Here is a 23,501-nt window from a genome sequence, read left to right on the forward strand (position 1 = left end):
GGCTGGTGGGCGGCAGCAGGCTGCCACGAGAGCCTATGAGAGGGTGCAGGTGTTGTTGCTGGCTGTGAGGCCGATGGGCTTGCCTGGGAGTAAGCAGAGGCGCAGCAGCCTCTTCCTCCCGCTTGACCAGAGACCCCATAAGAGGACAGGAAGCTGTCCAGCACTGACGCGCATCCACACACATCCTTTTAATTGGGGGGGGGGGGTTGGTCCATGTTTCCTGCCGCTTCTGAAGCGAAGAGCAGAGCGCATGAGCTGCTGCAGTCTCCAATCCCCAAACAGCTTGTTTCTGTCTCTGAGTCAGGATTTCTGCCTCCGCATTTAGAAGTCTACTCTCAGGCCTTTGCTCACGCGCCTGGAAACCGCTCACTCTCTCAAGGCTGCTGGCTGCTTGTGGGCATCGCTTGCTGCTTGCTGCTGCCCTTGGGGCTCCAGAGTGGTGGCAAACCTTTGGCGGCGGCTGCTTGAGCATCCCTCTTTGCGGACCCTTGAGTGCTCGCGCCCCAAGAGGATTTTTGTTCACCCTTGGGAGGCTGGCTACTGGGAGTGGGGCCAGTCTTCTGAGCCGCCTGTTGCTGGAGCCAGCGGCGCATGTGTGCCAGGCCCCGCCCATACTGGAGCTCCCACAGGAGCTGCTCCTTCTGCTCCCTCAGCTGCTGCCGGAAGGCTTTCAGGCCTTTAGCTCGCTGGATGAGGCCGAGGAGCTCGTTGCGCAGCCGCCTGTTCTCCTCCTTCACTCGGTTGGTGTGCTGGATGAGGCTGCGCACGGCTTCCTTCTCGGCCTTCTTGGCCAGGGCCTGGACCTTCTGCTCCGCCTGCACCTCGTACTCCGCCTTCTGGTGCAGGTACTTGCTCTTGAGCAAGCGCATTTCCTCCGAGTGCTGGATCTTCATGGCCAGCAGCTCCTTCTCCAGCTCCCGGATGCGGAGGAGCTGCTCGGACTGCAGCTCCTTGAAGGGCTTGAGCTCCTCAACCTCCTTGGTCATGAGGGAGAACTTGGTCTCCATCTCAATCAGCTGGCTCCTCATCTCCGTCTCCTTGTCCGTGTACTGGGAGGTCAGCTCCTCCTTCTGCTTCAGGACGCTGGTGAGGTCAAAGAGGTTCTGCTCGTTGAGGGTGGTGATGGCGTCCTGGCACCGGGCAGCGCGCCTGTTCAGGTAGCTCAGGTAGGCCTTGCTGTTCTGCCGGATCTCCTGCGCTTCCTTGTCCAGGAACTCGTTCCTGCTCTGGAACTGGTCCACCCATTGCGTGTAGGTGTGGATGTGCTCCGCCAGAATGAGGGACTCCTTCTTCAGGGACTGCTCTTGCTCCGTCAAGAGCGGCCCAGTCGTGCTCTGGCTCTTGGCGATGCTCTTCCGAGCCTTGGACCTGGTCTTCTTTGTCGCCATGCTGTGGCAGGGGCTGCCCTCTCAGGCACTGACAAAAGAGAAATGCAGTGGGATTTTATTTTAAATGTTTTGGTACCACGTTCTGAGGTCCTGAAGTCCTCAGTCAATTTTCTAAAAGCAGCAACATACAAACAGTCAGTTTCAATATAAATGGAACTTTTATGAGCCATCATTTGAACTCTTGATGACATTTTGGATCTGCACTGAACCAGCACCATTATCCATGTGTCATGGACTGGTTGGACACAAAGGAATAGTGGGAGGAACCAGTTGGGGAACCACCAAGGGAGGAAGGCTCAGAGTCTGCGGCTTGGTGGTGAGATGACAATGAGTGGTGGGAGGGTGAAGAGGGAGCAGACCGGGAGGAGGAGGAGGAGGTGGCAGAAGCAGAAGAGGTGCCGGGGTTTAGTGAGCGGGGGGGGGGGAGGGGTCTGTGGCAGAGGGAAGTCTAGAATCAGAATCAGAAGCGTAAGCAGGAGAGTGGGCTGAGGGAGGCCAAGAGGCAGAGATGAGTCAGGCTGGTGAAGAAACACAAGTGTCTTCCACGCACACACACCCTGCTGTGACAAGCTTTCCACCTCCCTAGTCTCCCAGGATCAGGAGAGGCATGAAGCAAGAGGGGTATAGGCAGAAACACAGGTGCCGTCTCAGATTGCTTGGGAAGGACCTGGCAGAGGAAGGCCCTTAGCTGTGGGAAGGTGGGGACTTTCAGGCTCCACAACTGCCTCATAAGGATCAGACCTACCAAGGAAGACTTGCTGTGCTCCTTAGGCTTGGTCCTCCTGTCCAGATCCTTTTTTTTCTAATCAAGAGTTAAGTTCACCTGCTCCGTGTGAGTTACTGCTTGCTGGCTCCCTCCTGACATGGGAACGGACAGAAGCATTTGAGGCATGTATAAAAAGAGTTGGAGAGAGAGGGAACTGGGTCTCCCCCCCCCCCCCGGAGCTCTCCATGAGCAAGGGGCTGTTGGCCAGATACGGGGCTGGAGGGGGAGCTGCTCCATTGCACCCAGTCCATAAGGATGTAGTCAACATATCTCTTTCTTGAGCACTTGAAAAATGCAGCTCTGCCAGAACGCATGATCTGAGAGATTTTGTTCTGGGCATCTCAGAAGCAAGCTCAGAACCTGATGAGTGCTTTGTGCTGAAGCTTCTTCGATTAATTGGGTTTTCACTGTGCATTATGTTAATTTTAAATTTATTAAAATACAATGAAGAAGGGATGGGGCAAAAGGTACATGCCGTCTATTGAGTTTTTTGGACAGAGAAGCTAAGGGATTTCCCTGTTGTTTCTCAGGCTGCGACATCCTTAATTATATCAAAAGACACTTTCACCAGTGGCCATTGTGAGGATGTTGGTTCTTGGCTTTTGTGAGTATAAGAAACTGCTAATCCACCTAAGACAATTTCCTAGATGTTTCCTTTCAACACACAAACACCCGAAGACTCCCTTTTATGCTGGACTCCCTTTTCAGACAGAAATCTTTCAAAGTTATTAGAGATAAATTCACCTCCTCTTTTTGATTGCACTCCAGTTATCTTTGCATCATATTTTGCTTCCACCCAGTTTACAAAATTCTCAAACCTCTATTTAGCTTCTCCTTCTGTGGCATCTGAATATAGACTGCATTTTTAATCAAGACTTATATTGGCTTATATTTTGATCAGGTTCCTAAAATTCTAAAAATAATGTTTCTTCCAAGGTAGAAAACCAGCAAGCGGCTCCAGCAAGCAGCTGGCAAGCAAAGGGCCCCCTGGTTTATTGCGGTCATAAAAAGGCTGAGAAGCAGGTCATTGACCTTGCATGCTGTAGAGTACAACTAAGTTGTAAAAGTGGTAGGTAAATAGTAAAATGATACCATGGGCCTCTCTTAAACCTTGAGCTGTATTTTCTAAGGCCAGAGGCAAATGGGAAAAAAAACATCTAGCTGACAGAAAAAGAGGGCATTTTTAGGAAATCTTCTAAAAGCAGTTTCTTTCTTAAACTGAGAGAGTTAAAAAGAGCAATAAATGTTGGGAAAGGCAACTGGCTTGGCTGGGGAAGAAGAAGCTTCTTCCTATTTTATTTTGAGGCTGGAAAGGAGGGTGAAAGGGGGAGGTGTGAACTGAAGAGGTTTCTTTTAAAAGCTGTTTTTTACTGAGTTCCTTCCTTTCTACTTTGAGAAGCTTTATTCTTTTAAAAGGTTACCTATGATAATGTATGAAATATATTAGCTTAAATATATTGGCTTAAATGTAATTATGCAAAGGATTTAAGAAATGCTAGATTCTTATTTCATATAGTTGTAAGAGTTGTATTTATCCTGAAATTAAGTCAGCCACCAGCCTAGCCCCCCTGCCAGACAAGAAGACGCCATCCAAGCAGCCATCCAAGCAGTCCTGATATATAGTTGTCAGACATTTGTTTAGAAACTTTCAAATGAAGGAGATCTTTCAATGTTGATGTGAAACTCAAGATCCTTGACATATGTTTAAGATAAAAATTTAAGATTAACCATTTGTTTTAGAAGGCAATAGGGCAAAGAGGGCAAGAGGTGAGCTGGTAATTAAGATTCCATGTAAGATATATTATTACTTATTTGTCATTTATAGATGTAACAATATATAGCTCTTTGTCTCCCTTATAAGGATAGAAGGAAATGGGTGTATCTTTTGTGATTGGATATAGCAGGCAGCCAATAGGAATTTCAACCAGGCTGATTGGACAGATGCAGCCACAGGAGGAGCAAAGGGGGCTGGATTAAGGGAATATAAGTGCTGGCCATAATGGCAGGAGGCCAGGCCAGAGCTTGGTAACCATATACCACTGTGCCTCTCATTTATTTGTCTGACAAATAAATTATTATTTTAATTTCTCTATTGCTGCGTTGAATATTTCATTCCAGCTAAGCGTTAACCACAAGCAGGGTGCTACACTTCAACAAATAAATGAACCCAAAATGCAAGAAATTGTCAACAACTGTAAGATTAAATTTAGCTCCTCACAGAGTTTCCTGGAATGGATCTGCTCAATCTATATGCAGAAGTTCTAGAACTCACTTAGGATTTCTTTCACATTTTGTGTTAATTGGAGCTGCTGTTGATTTACACTCCCTCAGCAATTACAGAGTCTACCTTTACAATGTCGGCAGAGAAACACCATTTTTTCCTCTGTCATTTTCTTTCTCTATCTGTAGATTTGTAATCCAAATGTTTCCTGAGGCAATTTATTTTAAGGTGATTTTCTGATCCACAGTTGTAGCACCTACAAATTCCATAAACTTTCAACATGTTGTCACTCTTTCTTTCTTCTACATTCACTTCTTTATCTTGGCTTCTTGAAACAGCTCTCTGCCATCTTCCCTTGCTCCTGTCTTCTTTCCCATTCATATAGTTATATGCTGCTTTTCTCACAAGCAAATTCTTTAAAGTAGCCCAAACTTCTTTTGCAGTTAACAGCCCTCTAAGTCAGTAATTGGCTGTCTTCCAGATCAGTAATTATTGTGACTCTTGCTCTCTCCTCTCTGTGAAGCCATTCAGGAGAAGGTAAAGGTAAAATGGTGAACGACCCCCAGATGGTTAAATCCAGTCAAGGACGATTATGGGGTTGCGGCGCTCATCTCGCTTTCAAGCTGAGGAAGCTGGCGTTTGTCCACAGACAGCTTTCCAGGTCATGTGGCCAGCAGGACTAAACTGCTTCTGGCGCAACGGGACACCGTGACAGAAACCAGAGCGCATGGAAACACTGTTTACCTTCCTGCTGGAGTGGTACCTATTTATCTACTTGCACTTTTTTGGGGGTGTGCTTTTGAACTGCTAGGTTGGCAGAAGCTAGGACAGAGCAACAGGAGCTCACCCCGTTAAGTGAATTTGAACCGCCGACCTTCTGATCAGCAAGCCCAAGAGGCTCAGTGGTTTAGACCACAGCGCCACCCACTCCCTTCTCAGGAGAAGAAGGGTCTGAAGGTGGGTCATTAATACAGGGTCCCATAAATCTTCTCTCCAGAGCAGCACCTCCATCTTGACACACCAACTGGCATAATTCTTTTCTGTTAGTTTCTCCATACTCAGAGACACAGACATTGTGAAACTTGCTTGCTCCCTTCCTGCAGTTAAACTTTCTGCAGCTTCCACAACCACTTAGCCACATAGGATTCACAGACCCCCATTTGCCCCCTGAGTTACCGTATCTGCAAAATCTTCCTTGACTGTGATGAGTTCAGATTGCTGGTTTCCAAAGTGTGGGATGGACTTCAAGAATTCGCTTGTTGCTCTCTAGCACCACCTGCTGGCCACAACGGGCCCATAACCTTTGTTGGTTGTGCTGAAGTAACTGCTTCTCACAGAGGCTGAGGAAGATGGGTTCTTAATTCAGAGGTAGCATTTAGATGAGCAAACAGGCAACCAGTCTAATGTAAGGATTCAATACAAAGTCTCTCTCTCTCTCACACACACACACAAGAGGGTGCAGTCTTTTAAGTACAAGAAAATGGTGCAGTTGTTGCAGGAGTCCAAGGTTGCTTTTCCGTCACTTTGTTCTCCTGGTAGCAGAGGATGCTTCCTAGCAGAAAGTTCTCCAGCTGTAATCCCCCTGCTGCAGGTCCTTGACAAAATGCTTGACATTCACACTATCTCCTCAACCTCCGACAAACTCTGCATTCTCCTCTCAGACCCAACTCTACACCTCTGCTAGCTTGCACACACAGTTCCCTTCTAAGGAGACTGTTCACGAGACTCACAAGACACAAGACAGTGACTCAGAAGCTGGACTTTGGTTCTGGTCACCTGTTTCACAGCTGTCGCAGTTAACTCCTTCATGTAATTTATCCTTTGTAAAATACACAATTGCAACACATATATCAACAATGACTTTTTGAGCAACCTTTTTGGAGACGCACCATAGCTCAGTGGTAGACTGCCTGCTTTGCATGTGGAAAGAGAAAGAAAGAAAGAAAGAAAGAAAGAAAGAAAGAAAGAAAGAAAGAAAGAAAGAAGAGACCCAGGTCTCATCCCTGACATCTCACCTAGCAGGTGGTGAGAAAGACCCTTCTCTGCCTGAGGTTTGGGAGAGCTGGTGCTAGGCTCAAAAACAAGCTATTCTGGGCTGGATGAACCTGACCTGGTCCAAAGCCCTGGACAAGCCACCAAACAGGTGCCAAACAATGATGGCACTTGTCACACAAATCCAAGCAGACTTTAGGCTTGTTCTGAGGCAGCAGGTCGCCCCCCCCCCCCCCGCAGGCTGAGAAATACAGGTTGCAATTTGACAGAGTCACCCGAATCCCTCGCATCTTTAGTGCCTGGCCACTATGTCTTGTCTTAACACTGCAAGGACTAACAATGAGATTGTGGTCTGAAGATAAGTAAGAATATACCTGTCCTGCCCTGCCCTGTGCTGAGGTGCAAAGGAGCTCTGCTTCAGTGCATTTCTGTTTGTACCATTTCTGAAGTTGGGACAGGGGTGGGCAGCCACCAAGCAGCTGTGAGAGAAGCTGAGGCTGAGAGGGTGGCAGGGGCTGAAGGGTCTTTCCTCACCTTTCCTCCAAGCAATGGGTGCTGGTGGTGCTGGCAGTGGGGACACGTACGGAGAACGGAGGTTTCTGTCAATATGGGCCCTGCTAGCCCTGAGGAACCATCGTCATCAGCAATCCTCAGCAAAGAGCAGAGCAGCCGCCATGAATGGCAAGCTCAATTCTGGGCCACTTTGTAGAAATGTCTTGGACATTTTTGCCCCATCAGAGTGTCAGTCATGCGAGACATTGGTCTCTCGGATGATGAACCCTCCTGAAAAGCTTCAAGGCAAAAAAGACACTAAAGAGAAGAACTCTGGTATCACAATGGAGGTAGAATCACCACATTGTTGAAAATGGAAGGTGTCCAAAGAACAGAAGACCATCAGAATCATGTGCTCAAGAGAAGAGCAACTGCGTCACAATGGAGGTGGAATCACCACAGTGTTGAAAACAGAAGGTGTCCAAGGAGGAATAGAGGAGCCCTGCTGTTCTAGGCCAAAGCGGCCCCCCCCCCCAGCCCTGACCACTTTGTCCACACAGGCATAATTTGGAACGCTTCTACAAAGCTGCATAATTCTTCAAGATGGGAGACCATCTTCCTGCGAGTCCCAGACGATCTGCTCCATGCCCAGGGGTGTCCTTAAGGCTTTGCTAATTTGGCCCCCACCAAGGGTGCTGGCCTGGGGGAAGCAAAAATCACATTGCTGCTTGCCCCCCCCCCTGGGTTGCTGGTGGGCCGAGGGCAGTGGGAGAGCAGAGGTGATCTTACTGGAACTTGAAGACTGGGCAGGTGAGGGGCTTACTTCTGAGTAAATGGGCCCAGGAGTAGGTGTGCAAGAGGAGCTGCAGGAGATAGTGGTGGAGGAGAGGAAAACTGAGACAGACAAAGAAAGCTGTTTTGTTGATGAAAGAAATAAATGCTTTATGGTTGGAGAAGATGGGGCACGATCATAAATGGTGGGCTTCAAAGGGAGAGAAATGAATGCATAGCAAGAAACTTCAGGGTCACTAACAACTGATGTGAGGAAGAATTGGAAAAAGTCCAGAACTGAGGGCTATAATATTAAGATCTGATAGAATCCTGGGAAAGAATTGAACTTGACGAGAAATGGACAGTTCTGGACTTCTAAGGAGAATAAAAAATTAAGAACTACTTTTGGACTTTTTGACAGAAAAAGATGAATCTGTGGTGTCTGAGAAGAATTGTGTTTGGCAGACTGCTTAGCAACTCTTTAATGTAATATAGCTAGGTGTTTTCCTGCAGTGTATGCTTCAAATAATTTGAATCATTATAATATATATAATTGGCAGATGGAGAATTAGAAGCCCCTCTTTCTTCTTCTTCTTGGGGGGCCCAAGTGGGAGGTAGAGATAGAAAGGATCTTGGGGGTTGGGAGAAGAAACAGCAGCTTCCAGGTGAAAGCAGGGAGGGTCTACCTTTCTGGGTATGGATAAAGACAGGATGTAATTGTGACAGATGGCTTTTGTATTCCCTTTCTTGCCTTTCTATCTCTTGATTTTTTTCCTCTTATCATTTTAGTTCTTTTCATTTCTTTTCTTCAGATTAGTTTGACTTTTATTGTATTGTTCCAAAAGTCCAGTGCCTGCCCCTCTCCCTGCCAAGTGGTGGCAAGAACCCATGGGCGTCTCAGGCACCCACACAGGATCTGTGCCCCTTTGGAGAATAGAAGATACGGTGGAGACTGTCGTGCTTGAAGAAATATGGTTTATTCACCTATTTACACCTTCAGTCTGCATGGAGGGAGTCCAGAACTTACAGCATGGCCCACAGCATGGCAGCAGGCAACCTTTCATCTCCCCTGCCAAGATGGATCTCAGCCCCTCTTCCTCCTCCTCCTCCTTCCAAGGAGTCCCTGCTTCAAAGATCACTTTTCCTGTCCCCTCAAACACACCATTACCCCTTTGTGACATCAGACTCCCCAGGCCAAAGAATCCTTTTTTGACGGCTCATTCACACCTTTTTGGCATGCTAACTGGTTTGCCCACTAAACAGCAACAACAACAAACAGGTTTGCTCTTCCCACAGCCAGCCAGGCTGGTTTGCATACCCAGCCCAGGAATTCCTTCGCAGCCTGCATTCTCCCTTCATACCACAAATAATCAAAATCCTGCCATTTATTAATATCTTGGGTTTGTTGTTGTTGTTGCTGTTGTTTAGTCATTTATTCGTGTCTGCCTCTTCGTGACCCCCTGGACCAGAGCACGCCAGGCACTCCCGTCTTCCACTGCCTCCGCAGTTTGGTCAAACTCATGCTGGTAGCTTTGAGAACACTGTCCAACCATCTTGTCCTCTGTCGTCCCCTTCTCCTTGTGCCCTCCATCTTTCCCCACATCAGGGTCTTTTCCAGGGAGTCTTCTCTTCTCATGAGGTGGCCAAAGTCTTGGAGCCTCAGCTTCAGGATCTGTCCTTCCAGTGAGCACTCAGGGCTGATTTCCTTCAGAATGGAGAGGTTTGATCTTCTTGCAGTCCATGGGACTCTCCAGAGTCTTCTCCAGCACCATAATTCAAAAGCATCAATTCTTCGGCGATCAGCCTTCTTTATGGTCCAGCTCTCATTCCATACATCACTACTGGGAAAACCAGGGCTTTAACTATACAGCACTTTTTTGGCAAGGTGATGTCTCTATGTATGTCTCTATGTCTCTGATGTATCTTGGGTTTACCCACGTTTATAATGGTATTCTCTGTCAAAAAAACCCTCTCTCTCTTTCTCTAACAAATGAGTACAGCTGCAAAGCAGCAGAGCTTTAGGTTGAGAGTTCTCCTTTATGGGCTCCCTTTCCAGGCTGACAAGCTCGACAGCAAAGGCAGAAGCCGCCTTCTTGATTGTGGGACTCGCTATTGGCAGAGATGGAGAATGTGGGGGCTGGGGGGCTGCGGTCCCGGGTCCATTTTTTGAGGGACCCCACAACAGGCAGCTCGCTCTTGCCCGGCCCGGCGCGACCCAGGGCGCAGCGGGCTCCCCCCCCCCGTGCCCCTCTCCCCAGGGGCAGCAGGGGCTCCGCCGCTGCCTGTCGGTCTCGCCTGCTCCAGCCCCAGAGCCCGTCCGGGCATGCAGGGAAGAGATAGACAGACAAGTCCCCGAGGATTGCAAGCCCTGCTTTAGCCCAGCCGTCCAAGTGGCTCCCCGGATTGGGGTGGCCGGCGGGAGTGCAGGGCGCGCCTCCCCAGAGACTCCGTCCAGCCCTTCTTCCCCGGCAGTTTCCCGCTTCTGGCAGAGCCTTTTCCTCTGGCCAAGGGAGGGAAGAGCTCGGAACCCAGTTATTGGTTCTTGTTCTTGTTCTTTTATTTAACAGTGCTTTATTGAAATTAACACAAAAAGCATACAGAAGAATTGTCCAAAAAGGCAAAAAAGAGAGAGAAGATAAAACTTATTACATTACATCACGATATGTTCTTCTTTAATTTCTATTGACTTCCCGTCACCCCACCATGAATCCACCACTTGTTCTATCTAGCGCACTGTATCTTTCTGTTTTATTTGGTTAAAGTTAAATTTCATCAAAATTATGAAATCTTCTAATTATCCATCATTCAAAGGCTGCCGCAGACATCACATTATGACAATAATCCTTTAAATATTTTTTTATATTTTTAATATTTTTTTATATTATCTTTACATATCCCATTTCCTGATGAACGTTGGATCGGAGTGACCCCTCATTTTTTGTGTGGTTCTTGTTAAGTCGGCTGTGTTATTTTGCGTTTCTTTCATTTTTCAATTCACCTTTATTGGTTTTTAAAAATAGAAATAACTTTCTTAACATAAAATCAAAGTTTCCCTTTCTTGTTGCTGTGCCTGCGTTTCTAGATCATCAGAAAGGAAAACCAAGATCGCTTCTTGATCCTTCGACTCGTTCACCTTCGACTTCCCTCGGCCGCCCGGCTTGGCAAGGGTTACAGTGAACGGGGCGGGATTCCTAGAGAGGACGGGAAAGGCAGGCGGAGCCGGAAGCCCCGCCCTCCGCGTCTCTTCCGGCCTGGCCGGCGACCGTCCGGTGAGTCTCTCTCTTTGCTCCCGGGAAGGAGGCGGCGGGGGGGGGGGCCGGGGGGGGGGAGCCTGGCCGCAGGGAGGCGCCTGCCGAGGAAAAGGAGCCGGACGAGGAAGAGCTTCCCTCGGCAGGGCTGCCCTCAGGTGTCTTCTGGAAGTCAGAGAGGGGTTTCTTTCCTTGGCCTCTGGCGGGAGGGCGGGTGGGCAACAAAAGCTGCCCTTCTTCCTTGATGGGGACCCGAGAGCCCATCGAGAGTCCTTAAGTGGGTTCCCTATTGGCAGGAGAGAAGAACAGAGGCCAAGCAGAGAGAGAATATGGAGGCGCAAAGCCGGATCTTGATTGATCTGTTGCAACCGGGTCCTCGCTGCCACACAAAGGAAAGGAGAAGGAACCCAGGACAATGGCGCCCAAGCCCTTATCTAGACTTTTGAAATTGCCACCCTGTAGATCAAGACCACCCCCAGAAACATCATACCTACATCACAGGAAAAAAACAGAAATTTGAATGTTCTTTTTCCTGCTTGCCAGGTTATCTGATTGCCTTTCCTGATTTGTCTTTCCTGATAGTCTGTCACCCATTAAAATGCTGATTACTCAACTCCTGAGACAATGGGAAGCCTCCCTGATCCCCCCCCCCTCCTTGCAGGGAAAACATTTGGTCAGTTTGGGAATCAAAATGCTTCCAGGTTGGTCTTCCTGCGCTGATCTATGTAGGTGCTTGGTTGGTACACTTAGGAACATTACCATATATCTAAGACCTCAAAATTCCTATCACAGGCGTTCCCACTGAGAAGTCCAGCCACTGCCTTAGCAGCCCTGTTTCCTCCGGAGCCTTTTCTTCTGACAAGATCCTGCAGGGCAGTGGAGGTGTAGAAGGAGAGTTCTCCTCCTGGACGGGCTCCCTTTCCTCCACAGCACTTGCAGAAACCACCTTCTGGGCCGTCGGACCCCCTGTTGGTCTTGTCTGCTGAATCTGCTGGAGCCTCTCTTCGTCCACTCATTGGGAAGTCCCAAACTCACGGAGGGTTCAAGACCCACTGGTTTCCCTCACCTGCCTTAGCTGGCCAGGTGAAGCCATTCCCGGGATTGCGGCCCCTCTCGCATGCTGGCAGCTCCTAGAAGGCATGGGCGAGAGTTGGGTGCAGGGTAGGGACCAAAGGTGGACCAGGTACCCCAGAAGGAGCATGACGGGTCCCCTGCCAGAGGTTCTGCCCCTCCCCTAATACCCCACACACCCTAGAACAAGGATCATAGGAATAACCGAGGATACAAAGAAGTCTTTGAGCCTCCTGAGTCTTCATGTTATTTGTATATAACAAAAATAGCACAATAAATGTGCAAGAATATCTTCAGCATGTGGTTTATTACTAGTGGTCAATATATGAGTTCTTGGTTCGTGAATTGGTTTAAACAGAAACAAAACGGCATGTTGTGGAGGCTTTAGGTGAGATTCCTGCATTGCACGGGGTTGGACTAAATGACCACCGGGGTCCCTTGCAACTCTGATTCTATCAGAGTTAACAGATAATGTTCTAGGGCTGGGTGATGTCTAGTTTTCAACATTGTAATATATCATACCGATATATCACAGTGTCTGAAATAAGCCTGAAACTGTGGAGAAGCAAATGAAAACTAGCAACTGCTACTACTTAGGGGTCTAAAACGGATACATTTTTAATTACCTTTAGCATATTGTTGCAGCAGTTATTTAATAGGACATATAATTTTAAAATTAGCACATTTTATGTAAAGCTGTAGAAGTAATAAGTAGCATAGATATCAAAGGTAAGGTAAGAGAATGTTCCCCCCCAAATTAATGACATTACTAAACAAGAAAAAAACAAATTCTCTGTCACACTTTTAGATGTTAAAATATTATTCACTATTGAGTCTTAATTGAATTTGTATATACATCCCACAACACCAGTTATTTGATTGTTTGCTAATTTTCTTTTATAAACCAGTTCAAACTAGAAAGAATGGACAAAATTTCACCAAACCAAAAATGTATTAAATAAAATGCATATATTTTGCCAGGAAAATGTGCATTTTGGTGTTCTCTGGCAACTGAGAGACACACAGAAGGGGAGAGGGGAGGAAAGAGGCTTGAACAACAGGACAAAGTTTATTTTATTTTATTAACATAAGTAATAGCCTGAGAGGAGGGATGTGGGTGGCGCTGTGGGTCAAACCACAGAGCCTAGGAGTTGCCTATCAGAAGGTTGGCGGTTCGAATCCCCGCGACGGGGTGAGTTCCTTTTGCTTGGTCCCTGCTCCTGCCAACCTAGCAGTTTGAAAGCATGTCAAAGTGCAAGTAGATAAATAGGTACCACTCCAGCAGGAAGGTAAACGGCGTTTCCGTGCGCTGCTCTGGTTCGCCAGAAGCGGCTTAGTCCTGCTGGCCACATGACCCGGAAGCTGTACGCCGGCTCCCTCGGCCAGTGAAGCGAGATGAGCGCCGCAACCCCAGAGTTGGTCACAACTGGACCTAATGGTCAGGGGTACCTTTACCTTTAATAGCCTGAGAAGTAATAACCCCACTTTCTTTTTCCATTGGACTGGCTGCTGCTTCCAAGAGAGCTCCGACTGAGGGCAGCAGCCGTTCAAAGGACAGGGCTGGGCAGCAACCAGGAAAGGGCTTGGGGGGGCAAGGAGGAAAGGGCTTCTTTCTCTGGCGAGGCCTCGGGCGAAAGTCGGGGATCAGGAGACGCCTGCAGGCAGAGAGCCTAGAGAAGGAGCAAGGAAGGGAGCAAGGGGCTCCCAGCAAGAAGCCCAGAGCCGCCTCGGACCGGCATCTCCCTCCGCCACTTACCAGCCTGGCACATGCATTGAAAACAAGAAGCTCGTGGTGTCTCTGTTCCTGAGGAAAGTTCCTGGACGGCTGCTTTCTTCAGCACCTGCTCTTCTGGTTTGCTCCCCCTTGCAGGAGGCAGGGAAGCGCTGAGGTGGCAGAGCAACAGGGGCGGCAGGAATCACGAAAAGCAATGACCAACTTCACAGTTTTCCCCACTGGTTACTTTTTACATAGGGCCAGCTCGCATTGTGATTCATGATATATTGCCACGTTGAATGGTATGAAACTATGATGTTACCATGATGTGGACTTCAGGCTGGTTTTGGATGATGTGCCGATATATCACCCAGCCCTAGTCTGGAGCCCTTGTGGTTGTGCTTAGATTAAGTAAGAGTAATGGTGGAACGGATTCCCTCAAGAGGTGCTGGGCCCCTTCCTGGGAAGCTTTGAAGCAGAGGCTGGAGTGCCATGGATGCTTTAATTGAGATTCCTGCATTGCAGAGGGTTGGACAATAATCCTCAGGGTCTCTTCCGTGATTGTATGTCACTAGTATTATTTATCAGTTGTAGTTTTATTTCAGTATTGATTGTTGAATGCTAAATTGGCTTCTAAGCAGTTGACAAACAATAGTAAACATTGGCCAGGGCGCACCTGATCAGCTCCATCAATTGCAGAGTGAGGGTTCCCCCCTAAAACAGCGCACAGGGAGAAAAGAACGCAACGTGGAGCTCTAGCCAGTTACACAAAGATTTCCATCATTAAAATACACAATAAAATTATTCCATTAAAATGCTAAATAAGCATTTTAAATAATTAAAATGTGCAGCAAAACAATCCCATTAAAACAACGCAGCAAAGAACAGGCAGAAAACAACAGAGCAAAGTATAGTAGATAATTTTTATGCTATCTAAGACTAAGACCTTTTTCTTTTAGGGTGCAGTGTGTTTGGAAGATGTAGCTACATGTTTCACAGATGAGGAGTGAGCGTTGCTGGATCCTGACCAGAGAGCTCTGCCTAAGGAAGTCATGGAGGAGAATCAGGGCATCATGGACTCTCTTGGTAAGGCTCCGTTGGATCATAATATCTGTTTTTAAATTCAAGACATATATCTATGTGATGAACTTCCCACCTACAGAATCTGGGATTCTAACACCCCACCAGCTTACCTTGAATGGAAGGCTACCTACCGCTTTTCTGTGAATATTCTTCCTCTGGTTATGCCTTTTTAATCATGATCAGGCTGAACTTCCTAGGCCTTTTAAAATATAGACGGCAGAGTTGATGGGGAAGTGGAAGTAGCTTTTGTCAGGTTTTTTCTTTTTGCTTCCATCAGTTTTTGGTTGACCAAAGAGACAATTGACATTGGAGATGGAGTGGATTTCATGAGCCAAACAAAATCCATCCCAGGAACGAGCCAGACTTTTCAAATCTCAGGTTCCTATAAATAGGTCAGTGAATGCCAGTCAAAAAAGGCGGTGAACCCTGGAGTACAGAGCTTTCCAAACTTTTCATGTTGGTGACACATTTTTTAGACATGCATCATTTTGCAACACAGTACATTGGTACATCAGGTTAAGTACTTAATTCGTTCCGGAGGTCCGTTCTTAACCTGAAACTGTACTTAACCTGAAGCACCAATTTAGCTAATGGGGCCTCCTGCTGCTGCCGCGCTGCCAGAGCACGATTTCTGTTATCCTGAAGCAAAGTACTTACCTGAAGCATTATTTCTGGGTTAGCAGAGTCTGTAACCTGAAGTGTATGTAACCTGAGGTACCACTGTAATTCAGTTTTGCATCATTTCATGACACAGTAATTCAGTTTTACAAGCAACTAACCCTTTTCCAGCCCCAGGAGGAGTGTGGGGTGAGTTTGTGCGAAAGAGCTACACACTGTAGTTGACACGCTAATGTGTCGCAAAACACAGTTTGGAAAGCTCTGTAGTAAGACCTCACGACTAATGCCCTCAGTTCTTCCTCTATCACATGTGTTCATTAGCATTGTTCAATAATTTGGGGCTCCATTTCTTCCTGAGGCTCTAATCGGTTTCTCTCCTCGTTGCAGAAGGTGATGAATTGGAAATAAAGAAGGGAGGCCACCACAAAATCTGCACAGTGGAGAGGCCGTGTGGAGCGAACTTCAGCCAGAGCTCCCATATCACTTCCCATCGAATAAATCCTACTGGGGAGAAGCCCTATCAGTGCTTGGAATGTGGAAAGAGCTTAAGTAGTAAAGCAAGGCTCTTTTCCCATCAAAGAATTCATACAGGGGAGAAGCCCTATCAGTGCCTGGAGTGTGGAAAGAGCTTTCGTGTGAGGACCCATCTCATGACCCATCAAAGAATTCATACAGGGGAGGAACCATACCAGTGCTTGGAATGTGGAAAGAGCTTTAAAATTAGCGGAAACCTCCGCGAACACCAGAAAGTTCACACTGGGGAAAAACCATATCAGTGCTTGGAATGTGGAAAGAGCTTTCGTGTGAGGACCCATCTCATGACCCATCAAAGAATTCATACAGGGGAGAAGCCCTATCAGTGCTTAGAATGTGGAAAGAGCTTAAGTAGTAAAGAAAGGCTCTTTTCCCATCAAAGAATTCATACAGGGGAGAAGCCCTATCAGTGCTTGGAGTGTGGAAAGAGCTTTCGTGAGATTACCAATCTCATGACCCATCAAAGAATTCATACAGGGGAGGAACCATACCAGTGCTTGGAATGTGGAAAGAGCTTTAAAATTAGCGGAAACCTCCGTGAACACCAGAAAGTTCACACTGGGGAAAAACCATATCAGTGCTTGGAATGTGGAAAGAGCTTCAGTAACAGCAGCTACTTCACTTCCCACCTAAGAATTCATACTGGGGAGAAACCACATCAGTGCTCAGAATGTGGAAAGAGCTTCCGACAGCGGTCCAATCTTACAGCCCACCAGATAATTCACACAGGGGGGAAACCATATCGTTGCTTGGAATGTGGGAGGGGCTTCCGTGTGAGGTCCTCTCTCAAGGCCCATCAAGTAATTCATACAGGGGAGAAACCATATCAGTGCTCAGAATGTGGGAAGAGCTTTAGCAATAGCGCAAACTTATATCGGCATCAGAAAATTCACCGTGGGGAGAAACCACATCAGTGCTTGGAATGTGGGAAGGGCTTCTGTGAGAGGTCCTCTCTCAAGGCCCATCAAGTAATTCATACAGGGGAGAAACCATATCAGTGCTTGGAGTGTGGAAAGAGCTTCAGTGTGAAGGCCAATCTCTCAGCCCATCAAAGAATTCATACTGGAGATAAACCATATCAGTGCTTTGAATGCGGAAAGAGCTTTAATACAAGCACAAACCTCCATAGTCATCAAAGTATTCACCGTGGGGAGAAACCATTTCAGTGCCTAGAGTGTGGAAAGAGCTTTCTGCGGAAGCACGGTTTCACTTCTCATCAAACAGTTCATACAGGGGAGAGACCATTTCAGTGTTTGGAATGTGGGAAGAGCTTTAAGACGAACGCAAACCTCCATAGTCATCAAAGTCTTCACCGTGGGGAGAAACCATTTCAGTGCCAAGAGTGTGGAAAGAGCTTTCTGTGGAAGCAGAATTTCACTTCTCATCAAAGAATTCATACAGGGGAGAAACCATTTCAGTGTTTGGAATGTGGAAAGAGTTTCATTCGGAAGGACAATCTCTTGACCCATCAAAGAATTCATAAAGGGGGAAAACTATAGGTTAAGGGTTGTTGTTTTGCATCTTTATTGGTTTTTCTGTTGATTTACAACCACCCTTTTCATACACGTCAACATTCACTATAAATAATTGAAATCTCTCAACATTCTACCATTGTACATGTATGCATAAACAAAAAATAAAATAAATATGTTACTTATCTACTGAACGTTGTTACTTTGTTTGCATTGGACTTCCACATCTTACTAGGGTCCATAGAATTCTTTGTTGTATGCCTTTCCAGTTGTATCTAATCTTCTATTTACCGTTTCTACTGGTTATCTTTACAAGAGTCAATCTAGCCCAGCCAAAAAATTCAAATCGCCGCAGTAATCTTTCAGATATTTTTTAAAAATTACTCTAATTGCTGTTAACTTTTTGGTACTCTTGGTCTCTTAACTGCCCTGTCAGCTTATCCATCTCCACATATTCCATCAGTTTTGCTTGCCAGTCCCTCTTCGTTGGTATTATTATTATTATTATTATTATTATTTGGTCTTCTTTCCAGTTTTGTGCTGTCAATACTCTTGCTGCCGTGATGGCGTACATAAATAACTTCTTCAGCTCTTTGGGGATCTCATCCCCAATGATTCCTAGAAGGAAAGCTTCTGGCTTTTTTGGAAATGATAATTTAAACATCTTTTTTTAACTCATTGTATGTATCTCAGAATTCTCCTATTTTTTTACATCACCATACATGATCCATTGCTCCTACTGCTTCGTTACATTTCCAACATAACTACTTCATAATGTGATTATGGAACATTCAGAAAGTATAGAACACCTAAGGTCAATAGATTCATCTACTTAAAAGGCTAATATAGAATTCTTCATACTATCAGAAAGACGCTTCCTGAAGATTAGCTGACATATCAGCTTCTGTGAATTGTGTTATCAGACAAGCATTTCCATCATTACCCAACAATTTTTTCACAAACCGCAGGCAGGCTTAATAATCCCCCCCCACCTATTGTACGTGGTCTTGTTTGTTAAGCAATGAGTTCAGTCACTTTGTAAGATAGAATCTGCATCTTATCTGAGACTTTTATTTGTTTATTGAAATATGATTGTTGGTATTCCTGCTTTTCCAAAAGCCTTTCAAAATTTTGAACATATTTGTTTGCCAGATTTTCATGTTTTGACAGCAGATGTCTTTATATTGCTCGGGGTTGTCATGAAGGTGCAGTATGAATGTTAGGCCCAAAAGAAAATGGAGAATTCGCAAAGCATGATATGCTGGCAAGTGAAGCGAGAAATTAGTTTGATCAAAGAGGAATGTATGACTGTGGTGTTGTTTACTGAAAGCAAAAAGCCCCAGACAAAAAGAGGGAGGAACTGGCAATGGGCCACGGACATGAGATAAAGGCCTAGGACACACGGTATGTTCTGAGGTGCAGCTGCAGAGGCAACTTGGTGGTGGTCCAGGAGGAGAGCAGAAGAGAGTGGGGAGATTCAATCCTTCTCCAAGCCAGCCCACAGACGGCAATGGGGGAAGAAGGCTATAAAAAGGACTCTCTGCATGCCCTCAGTGTGCCGGGACTAGCGCCACAGCTCGACACCCACAGCTCTTGCGTGAGGCATGATCAACCCACGTGAAGGGCCTTGTGAGTATGGGTGAATGAACTGTGAGTGTCTGAGCCTCTTGGTACCAATGTATTAAAGTATACCTGACTATGTGAAATAAATGTTGCATGAAAGGTGTGTAAACCCAGATCTGGTCTCCGACATGTCTTATTGAAAGTCCTATAGCATACGGAATATCACTTGTCTCTCCGGATTTCAAAAGAACCAAGTTACCACAGTTTGGTGACAGGGCCATATTGGAAAGCTCATGATGTCTCGAACGCATAGACTGAGGAGCGCTTTCATCTCCAGTTCCTCATAAGGCTTAGCTTCCAGACCCTTGATCATCTTGGTTGCCCTCCTGTGCAGCTACAAATGGTGGAAAATAATTTAGAGGAAAAAGAAGAGATGCACTCAAAGGGCGATTGCAGGAAAAATATTAGGGTCTGTAGAATACTGGAGAGCGAGGGTGAGGGAGGACTCACCCAATTTATCATCAGTTTCATTCTGTGGATTTTGATTTCTTCCCTGAAGTGTTCAGTACTGAGAACACTATCAGATTTTTAAAATACAGAATTAAGGATCTACCTAACCATGCATGAAGTTTGATTCGAGTGTGATTGAAATTTACCAGGGTACTTGTATGGAAACTGGAGAAAGTGCAGATATTCTTAGGCATTTACTCTGGCCTCAAATGAAGTCAGCTATGTGTACAGATGGGCCTTCCCTTCCAAGTCACTCTTCCCATACAAAGGGCATCTAATGGCAGCAAGCAATGAGATCCATGCATTAGCCATGCTTAGAATTGAACCCCTCCCCTCAAGATCTGGCATGTGATGGCAAGAAAGAAGGAGAAGACTGGTCAAAGCACCTTCCTAAAATTGGCAGAAAGAACAATCCCTAAAATGCCACTGCACAAATTTGAGGGGGCCCAGCCCCCTCATTGATTATTATTTTTTTTGGGGGGGAGGGGCACTTCCCCCCCTCTATTTGGTTCTCCTGACAGGAGAAGAGGGTCTGAGGCACAGCTATAGTCCCTGCCTGCCACATGCTGTTCAGTGACGTGGAGTGCAGCCTCCAACTGCTCCAGGCTGCCTCTGGCTTCTCAGGTCACCCTCACTTTACAGTTTATAAGGTTTGTTGGGTTTTTTTATTTAGGCTGTTTGCCTGCGTTAATCCCATTCCTCACTGTTGTGTCCATTGGATTGCTTCTTGTTGAGAGCTGTCTTACGGCTCCGAGAAAAAAATTAAAACGCCTTCCACAATAAACTTTGATTCTATGACTTTAAAGCTAATCTCCCTTAATGTGAACGGACTATGCTTGAATGATCTGTCACTACTGGAGAGGGAGAACCTCAATATAATGGTTTTGCAAGAAATTAAAATTAAATAAATGCAAAAGCAATGACAAGCTTTTAAAAGTCGCCTGACTGGGTCATCAGTGCTCTGCCCTGGGAAACTGATAGGCAGCCACTGCAGTCAGGCCAGGATCCATGTCATAGGCTCAGACCATCTTGTTGCAGTGAGCAACCTGGCTGCTGAATTCTGCACCAGCTGAAGTTTCCGAACCATCTTCAGATGCAGCCCCAAGTATAACATGTTCCAGTAATCTAAGCTAGGGGTTGGGGGTTGGGGTTTGGGGTTCTCTAGCTGGGCACACACCTGGGGCTGCACTGAACCCCCTGAAACCTTCAATCCAGAGCCATTGCAGTGGAAATGCTTGGCTCCAAGGCCAGTGTCGGGCGCTCCTTGCAGTCTCCTCTGGGCTCCCCATCTGGCTGTGGCAGCGAGGGCAGGGCCAGGGGCCAAGGGCTGTGACCGGCCTTCTGAAGGTTGAGCCCAGCAGGGCTGGGCCTTGAGGGCCAGACCTTTGCTTGAATCCCACAGGGCTGAAGTGCCTTCCTCATCTCACTGAGTTGCAGGCCAGCTGGGTCTCTGGTCCCACCTAGCCAGGGATCCCCAAACCCACTTGTTCCCTAGACCTTGGAGGTCCCAGTTTCTGCCTCTAGCTAGGAGTGTGTCACAAGACTCTTTGACTGTTCTTACTGCAAGAGACCTGTGGTGATTTGGTCTCTCTGAATTGCTATATTGTGCCCCTGCACTTACAAAGTTCATTTCTCAACTGCCCACATTTAAATTTTCATCAGTTTTATCATCTGCATCCCAGCAGAGAGATTCAATCCAAACTGGATCTCTCTCAGTTCCTCTTGGCTTTCTCCCCCTTGATCAGTTTAAAAGCTGCTCTGCCACCTTTTTTATTTTTGGTGCCAGCAGTAGTCTGGTTCTATCCCTGGTTGAAGGGGAGCCTGCCGCTTTTCTACAGGCCTGGCTTGCCCCAGATAGTTTCTCAGTGCCTAACAAATCCAAACTCCTTCTCCTGATCCCATCGTCTCGTCCACACATTGAGACCACAGAGTCTGTCTGGCTTTGTGCGTGGAACTGGCAGCATTTCAGAGAAAGCAACCTTGGAGGTCCTGGCTTCCAGTATCCTCCAGTATCTCACACTGAGCATCTCACACTGATCCTGGCCTGACTGCACTAGCTGCCATTTAGTTTCCAGGCCCAATTCAAAGTGCTGATTTTAGCCTATCAAGCCTTAAATGGCTGAGGACCACAATAGCTCAAGGACTGCCTCTCTCAATATGAACCGACCTGGATGCTGCCATCATCTGAGGCCCTTCTTCATGTGCCTCCTCTGGCAACACAAGAAGAGGCCTTTTCTGCGGTGGCTCCCTGCTTGCGGGCTGCTTTCCCTTGGGAAGCTCACCTGACACTATCATTTATATCCTTAGGCATCAGGCAAGACTTTCCTCTAGAACCAGGCATTTGGCCTTTAGCCTCAAACTATCTGTGGCCTTTTAGAAGTAAGTGAGATTTTCTCTCTCTTTCCCCTCTTGTTTTAATGTATCTAGGTGTGGGGTTTTGGGTTTTTTTTTGTGACTTTGGGTTGCCTTGGAAAAGATAAAGTGACCAACATGATGATGATGATGTTAGGTTCCAAATGCAGTGGTTTGTTTCATTTACATCAGTGGAGAACTTAGCATGTGGCCATTGACATCAAGCTGAAGAGCCAAAGGATATGCAGAAAACTGCAGTTAGTGAATGGCAAATGTACAGCTAAGGGGCAACACTGTGTTGTTGGTTTTTAAGTGTTTTACTGGAATTTTACTTAAGCTCTGGTGAAAAAAAGAGAGAAGAAATGTTCTGTATATTTCCTGGCCACCAGCAATGGGGAACTGATGTTGTTGTTGTTTAGTCGTTTAGTTGTGTCCAACTCTTCGTGACCCCCTGGACCAGAGCACGCCAGGCACTCCTGTCTTCCACTGCCTCCCGCAGTTTGGTCAAACTCATGCTGGTAGCTTCGAAAACACTATCCAACCATCTCGTCCTCTGTCATCCCCTTCTCCTTGTGCCCTCCATCTTTCCCAACATCAGGGTCTTTTCCAGGGAGTCTTCTCTTCTCATGAGGTGGCCAAAGTCTTGGAGCCTCAGCTTCAGGATCTGTCCTTCCAGTGAGCACTCAGGGCTGATTTCCTTAGGAATGGAGAGGTTTGATCTTCTTGCAGTCCATGGGACTCTCAAGAATCTCCTCCAGCACCAGAAATCGAAAGCATCAATTTTTGAACTGATAGGGATTGCTTAAACAAAGAGATGTGCACCACCCCAACCGAATAAATCTATACCACCAGAACAAGGTTTGATTAAGTTGAACAGTTGGGAAATAAGGAATATTTCCAATAACTGTGAAGCTGGAATTTCCCCATTTTTAAAGCTCAAGCACAAAGACATGGGATCAGAAGGGCCCTGGGCTCCTACTTACGTCCTGTTTTAGGTTCCACGTCTGATGTGTCATTCTCTGTCCAAGCACAGCAATTCTGTTCCTAGCCGACTACTATTTTGCTGTAGTACGTGGGCATTTATGACTGCAGTGGGAAATTTATGGCCTCATCCATCATGCCCCTGATCCCCATTGCCCAACCCTGCTTAAACCCAGCAGTTCCCTTGGACTTAAGAGGAGAGACGTGTGTTGGTTGATATAGCTATCTTGCGGTGCCACACCTGACGTTTGAGTTTCCCCCTCAGCTGACATCTTCAGGAAGGCGGTTGCATCTGATGTGTGGAGAAAGGGTTAGGCCTCTTCCTCAGCACTGCAGACCCCGTCCAAATCAAGGCAGGCCTGGTCATTTGACGGGATAATAGAATGTCTGGAAAACTTCATAATAGGATGTACCAGAAGTAATAAGCAGGAGAAAGTCAGTCAGGAAATAATGGGAATATTATAGGATGTGTTCCAATTTTAAATTGACTGCAAACTTGGGGCCCATTTTCCAATCTGACATTTGTAAGTCACCCCAGAAATCTGTCACTAGTTATCTGTATAAGGTCATGAGTTTAGACAGAGCTGGGAGCTGAGTGGTGGGAGAGATGGCAAGGAAGCATGAAAGTTGACTGTGGGAGATGATGATGTGTATGTGTGTGGCAGTGCGTTGCTGCTGTCGCAGCAAGATCAAATGGGGGAGAAGTGATCTTTTCTGGTGTGTGT

At 46.6% G+C, this 23,501-nt stretch overlaps 2 protein-coding genes across 4 annotated transcripts; one reads left to right on the plus strand and one right to left on the minus strand.

Annotated features, from left to right (window-relative positions):
• Positions 1-347: 347 nt before the first annotated feature.
• LOC114605417 (coiled-coil domain-containing protein 166-like) lies at positions 348-1,405 on the minus strand. The gene has a single exon (XM_028746700.2). It carries the CDS (start codon positions 1,386-1,388, stop codon positions 375-377), a length of 1,014 nt encoding a protein of 337 aa, XP_028602533.2. The 5' UTR covers positions 1,389-1,405; the 3' UTR covers positions 348-374.
• A 9,406-nt stretch (positions 1,406-10,811) lies between these two features.
• Positions 10,812-17,559, plus strand: LOC114605416 (uncharacterized). Of its 3 annotated transcripts, none has more exons than XM_028746697.2 (3): positions 10,812-10,899; positions 14,623-14,749; positions 15,752-17,559. In XM_028746697.2, exons 2-3 carry the CDS (start codon positions 14,716-14,718, stop codon positions 17,395-17,397), a joined length of 1,680 nt encoding a protein of 559 aa, XP_028602530.2. In that variant the 5' UTR covers positions 10,812-10,899; positions 14,623-14,715; the 3' UTR covers positions 17,398-17,559. The 3 variants fall into 3 exon arrangements, with proteins under 3 accessions (XP_028602530.2, XP_077791672.1, XP_028602528.2); XM_077935546.1 differs by having other exon boundaries at positions 15,755-17,559; XM_028746695.2 differs by lacking the exon at positions 10,812-10,899 and adding an exon at positions 11,168-11,421.
• Positions 17,560-23,501: the final 5,942 nt, after the last annotated feature.

The sequence above is a fragment of the Podarcis muralis genome, chromosome 10, assembly GCF_964188315.1.
Source record: "Podarcis muralis chromosome 10, rPodMur119.hap1.1, whole genome shotgun sequence".
Classification (NCBI taxonomy): Eukaryota; Metazoa; Chordata; class Lepidosauria; order Squamata; family Lacertidae; genus Podarcis; species Podarcis muralis.

Coding starts and splice junctions, on each gene's coding strand:
- LOC114605416 (XM_028746697.2), top strand. CDS start 14,716: ATGGAGGAGAATCAGGGCATCATGGACTCTCTTG. Junction 14,750..15,751: donor GGGCATCATGGACTCTCTTG/GTAAGGCTCCGT, acceptor TCCTCGTTGCAG/AAGGTGATGAATTGGAAATA.
- LOC114605417 (XM_028746700.2), bottom strand. CDS start 1,388: ATGGCGACAAAGAAGACCAGGTCCAAGGCTCGGAAGAGCATCGCCAAG.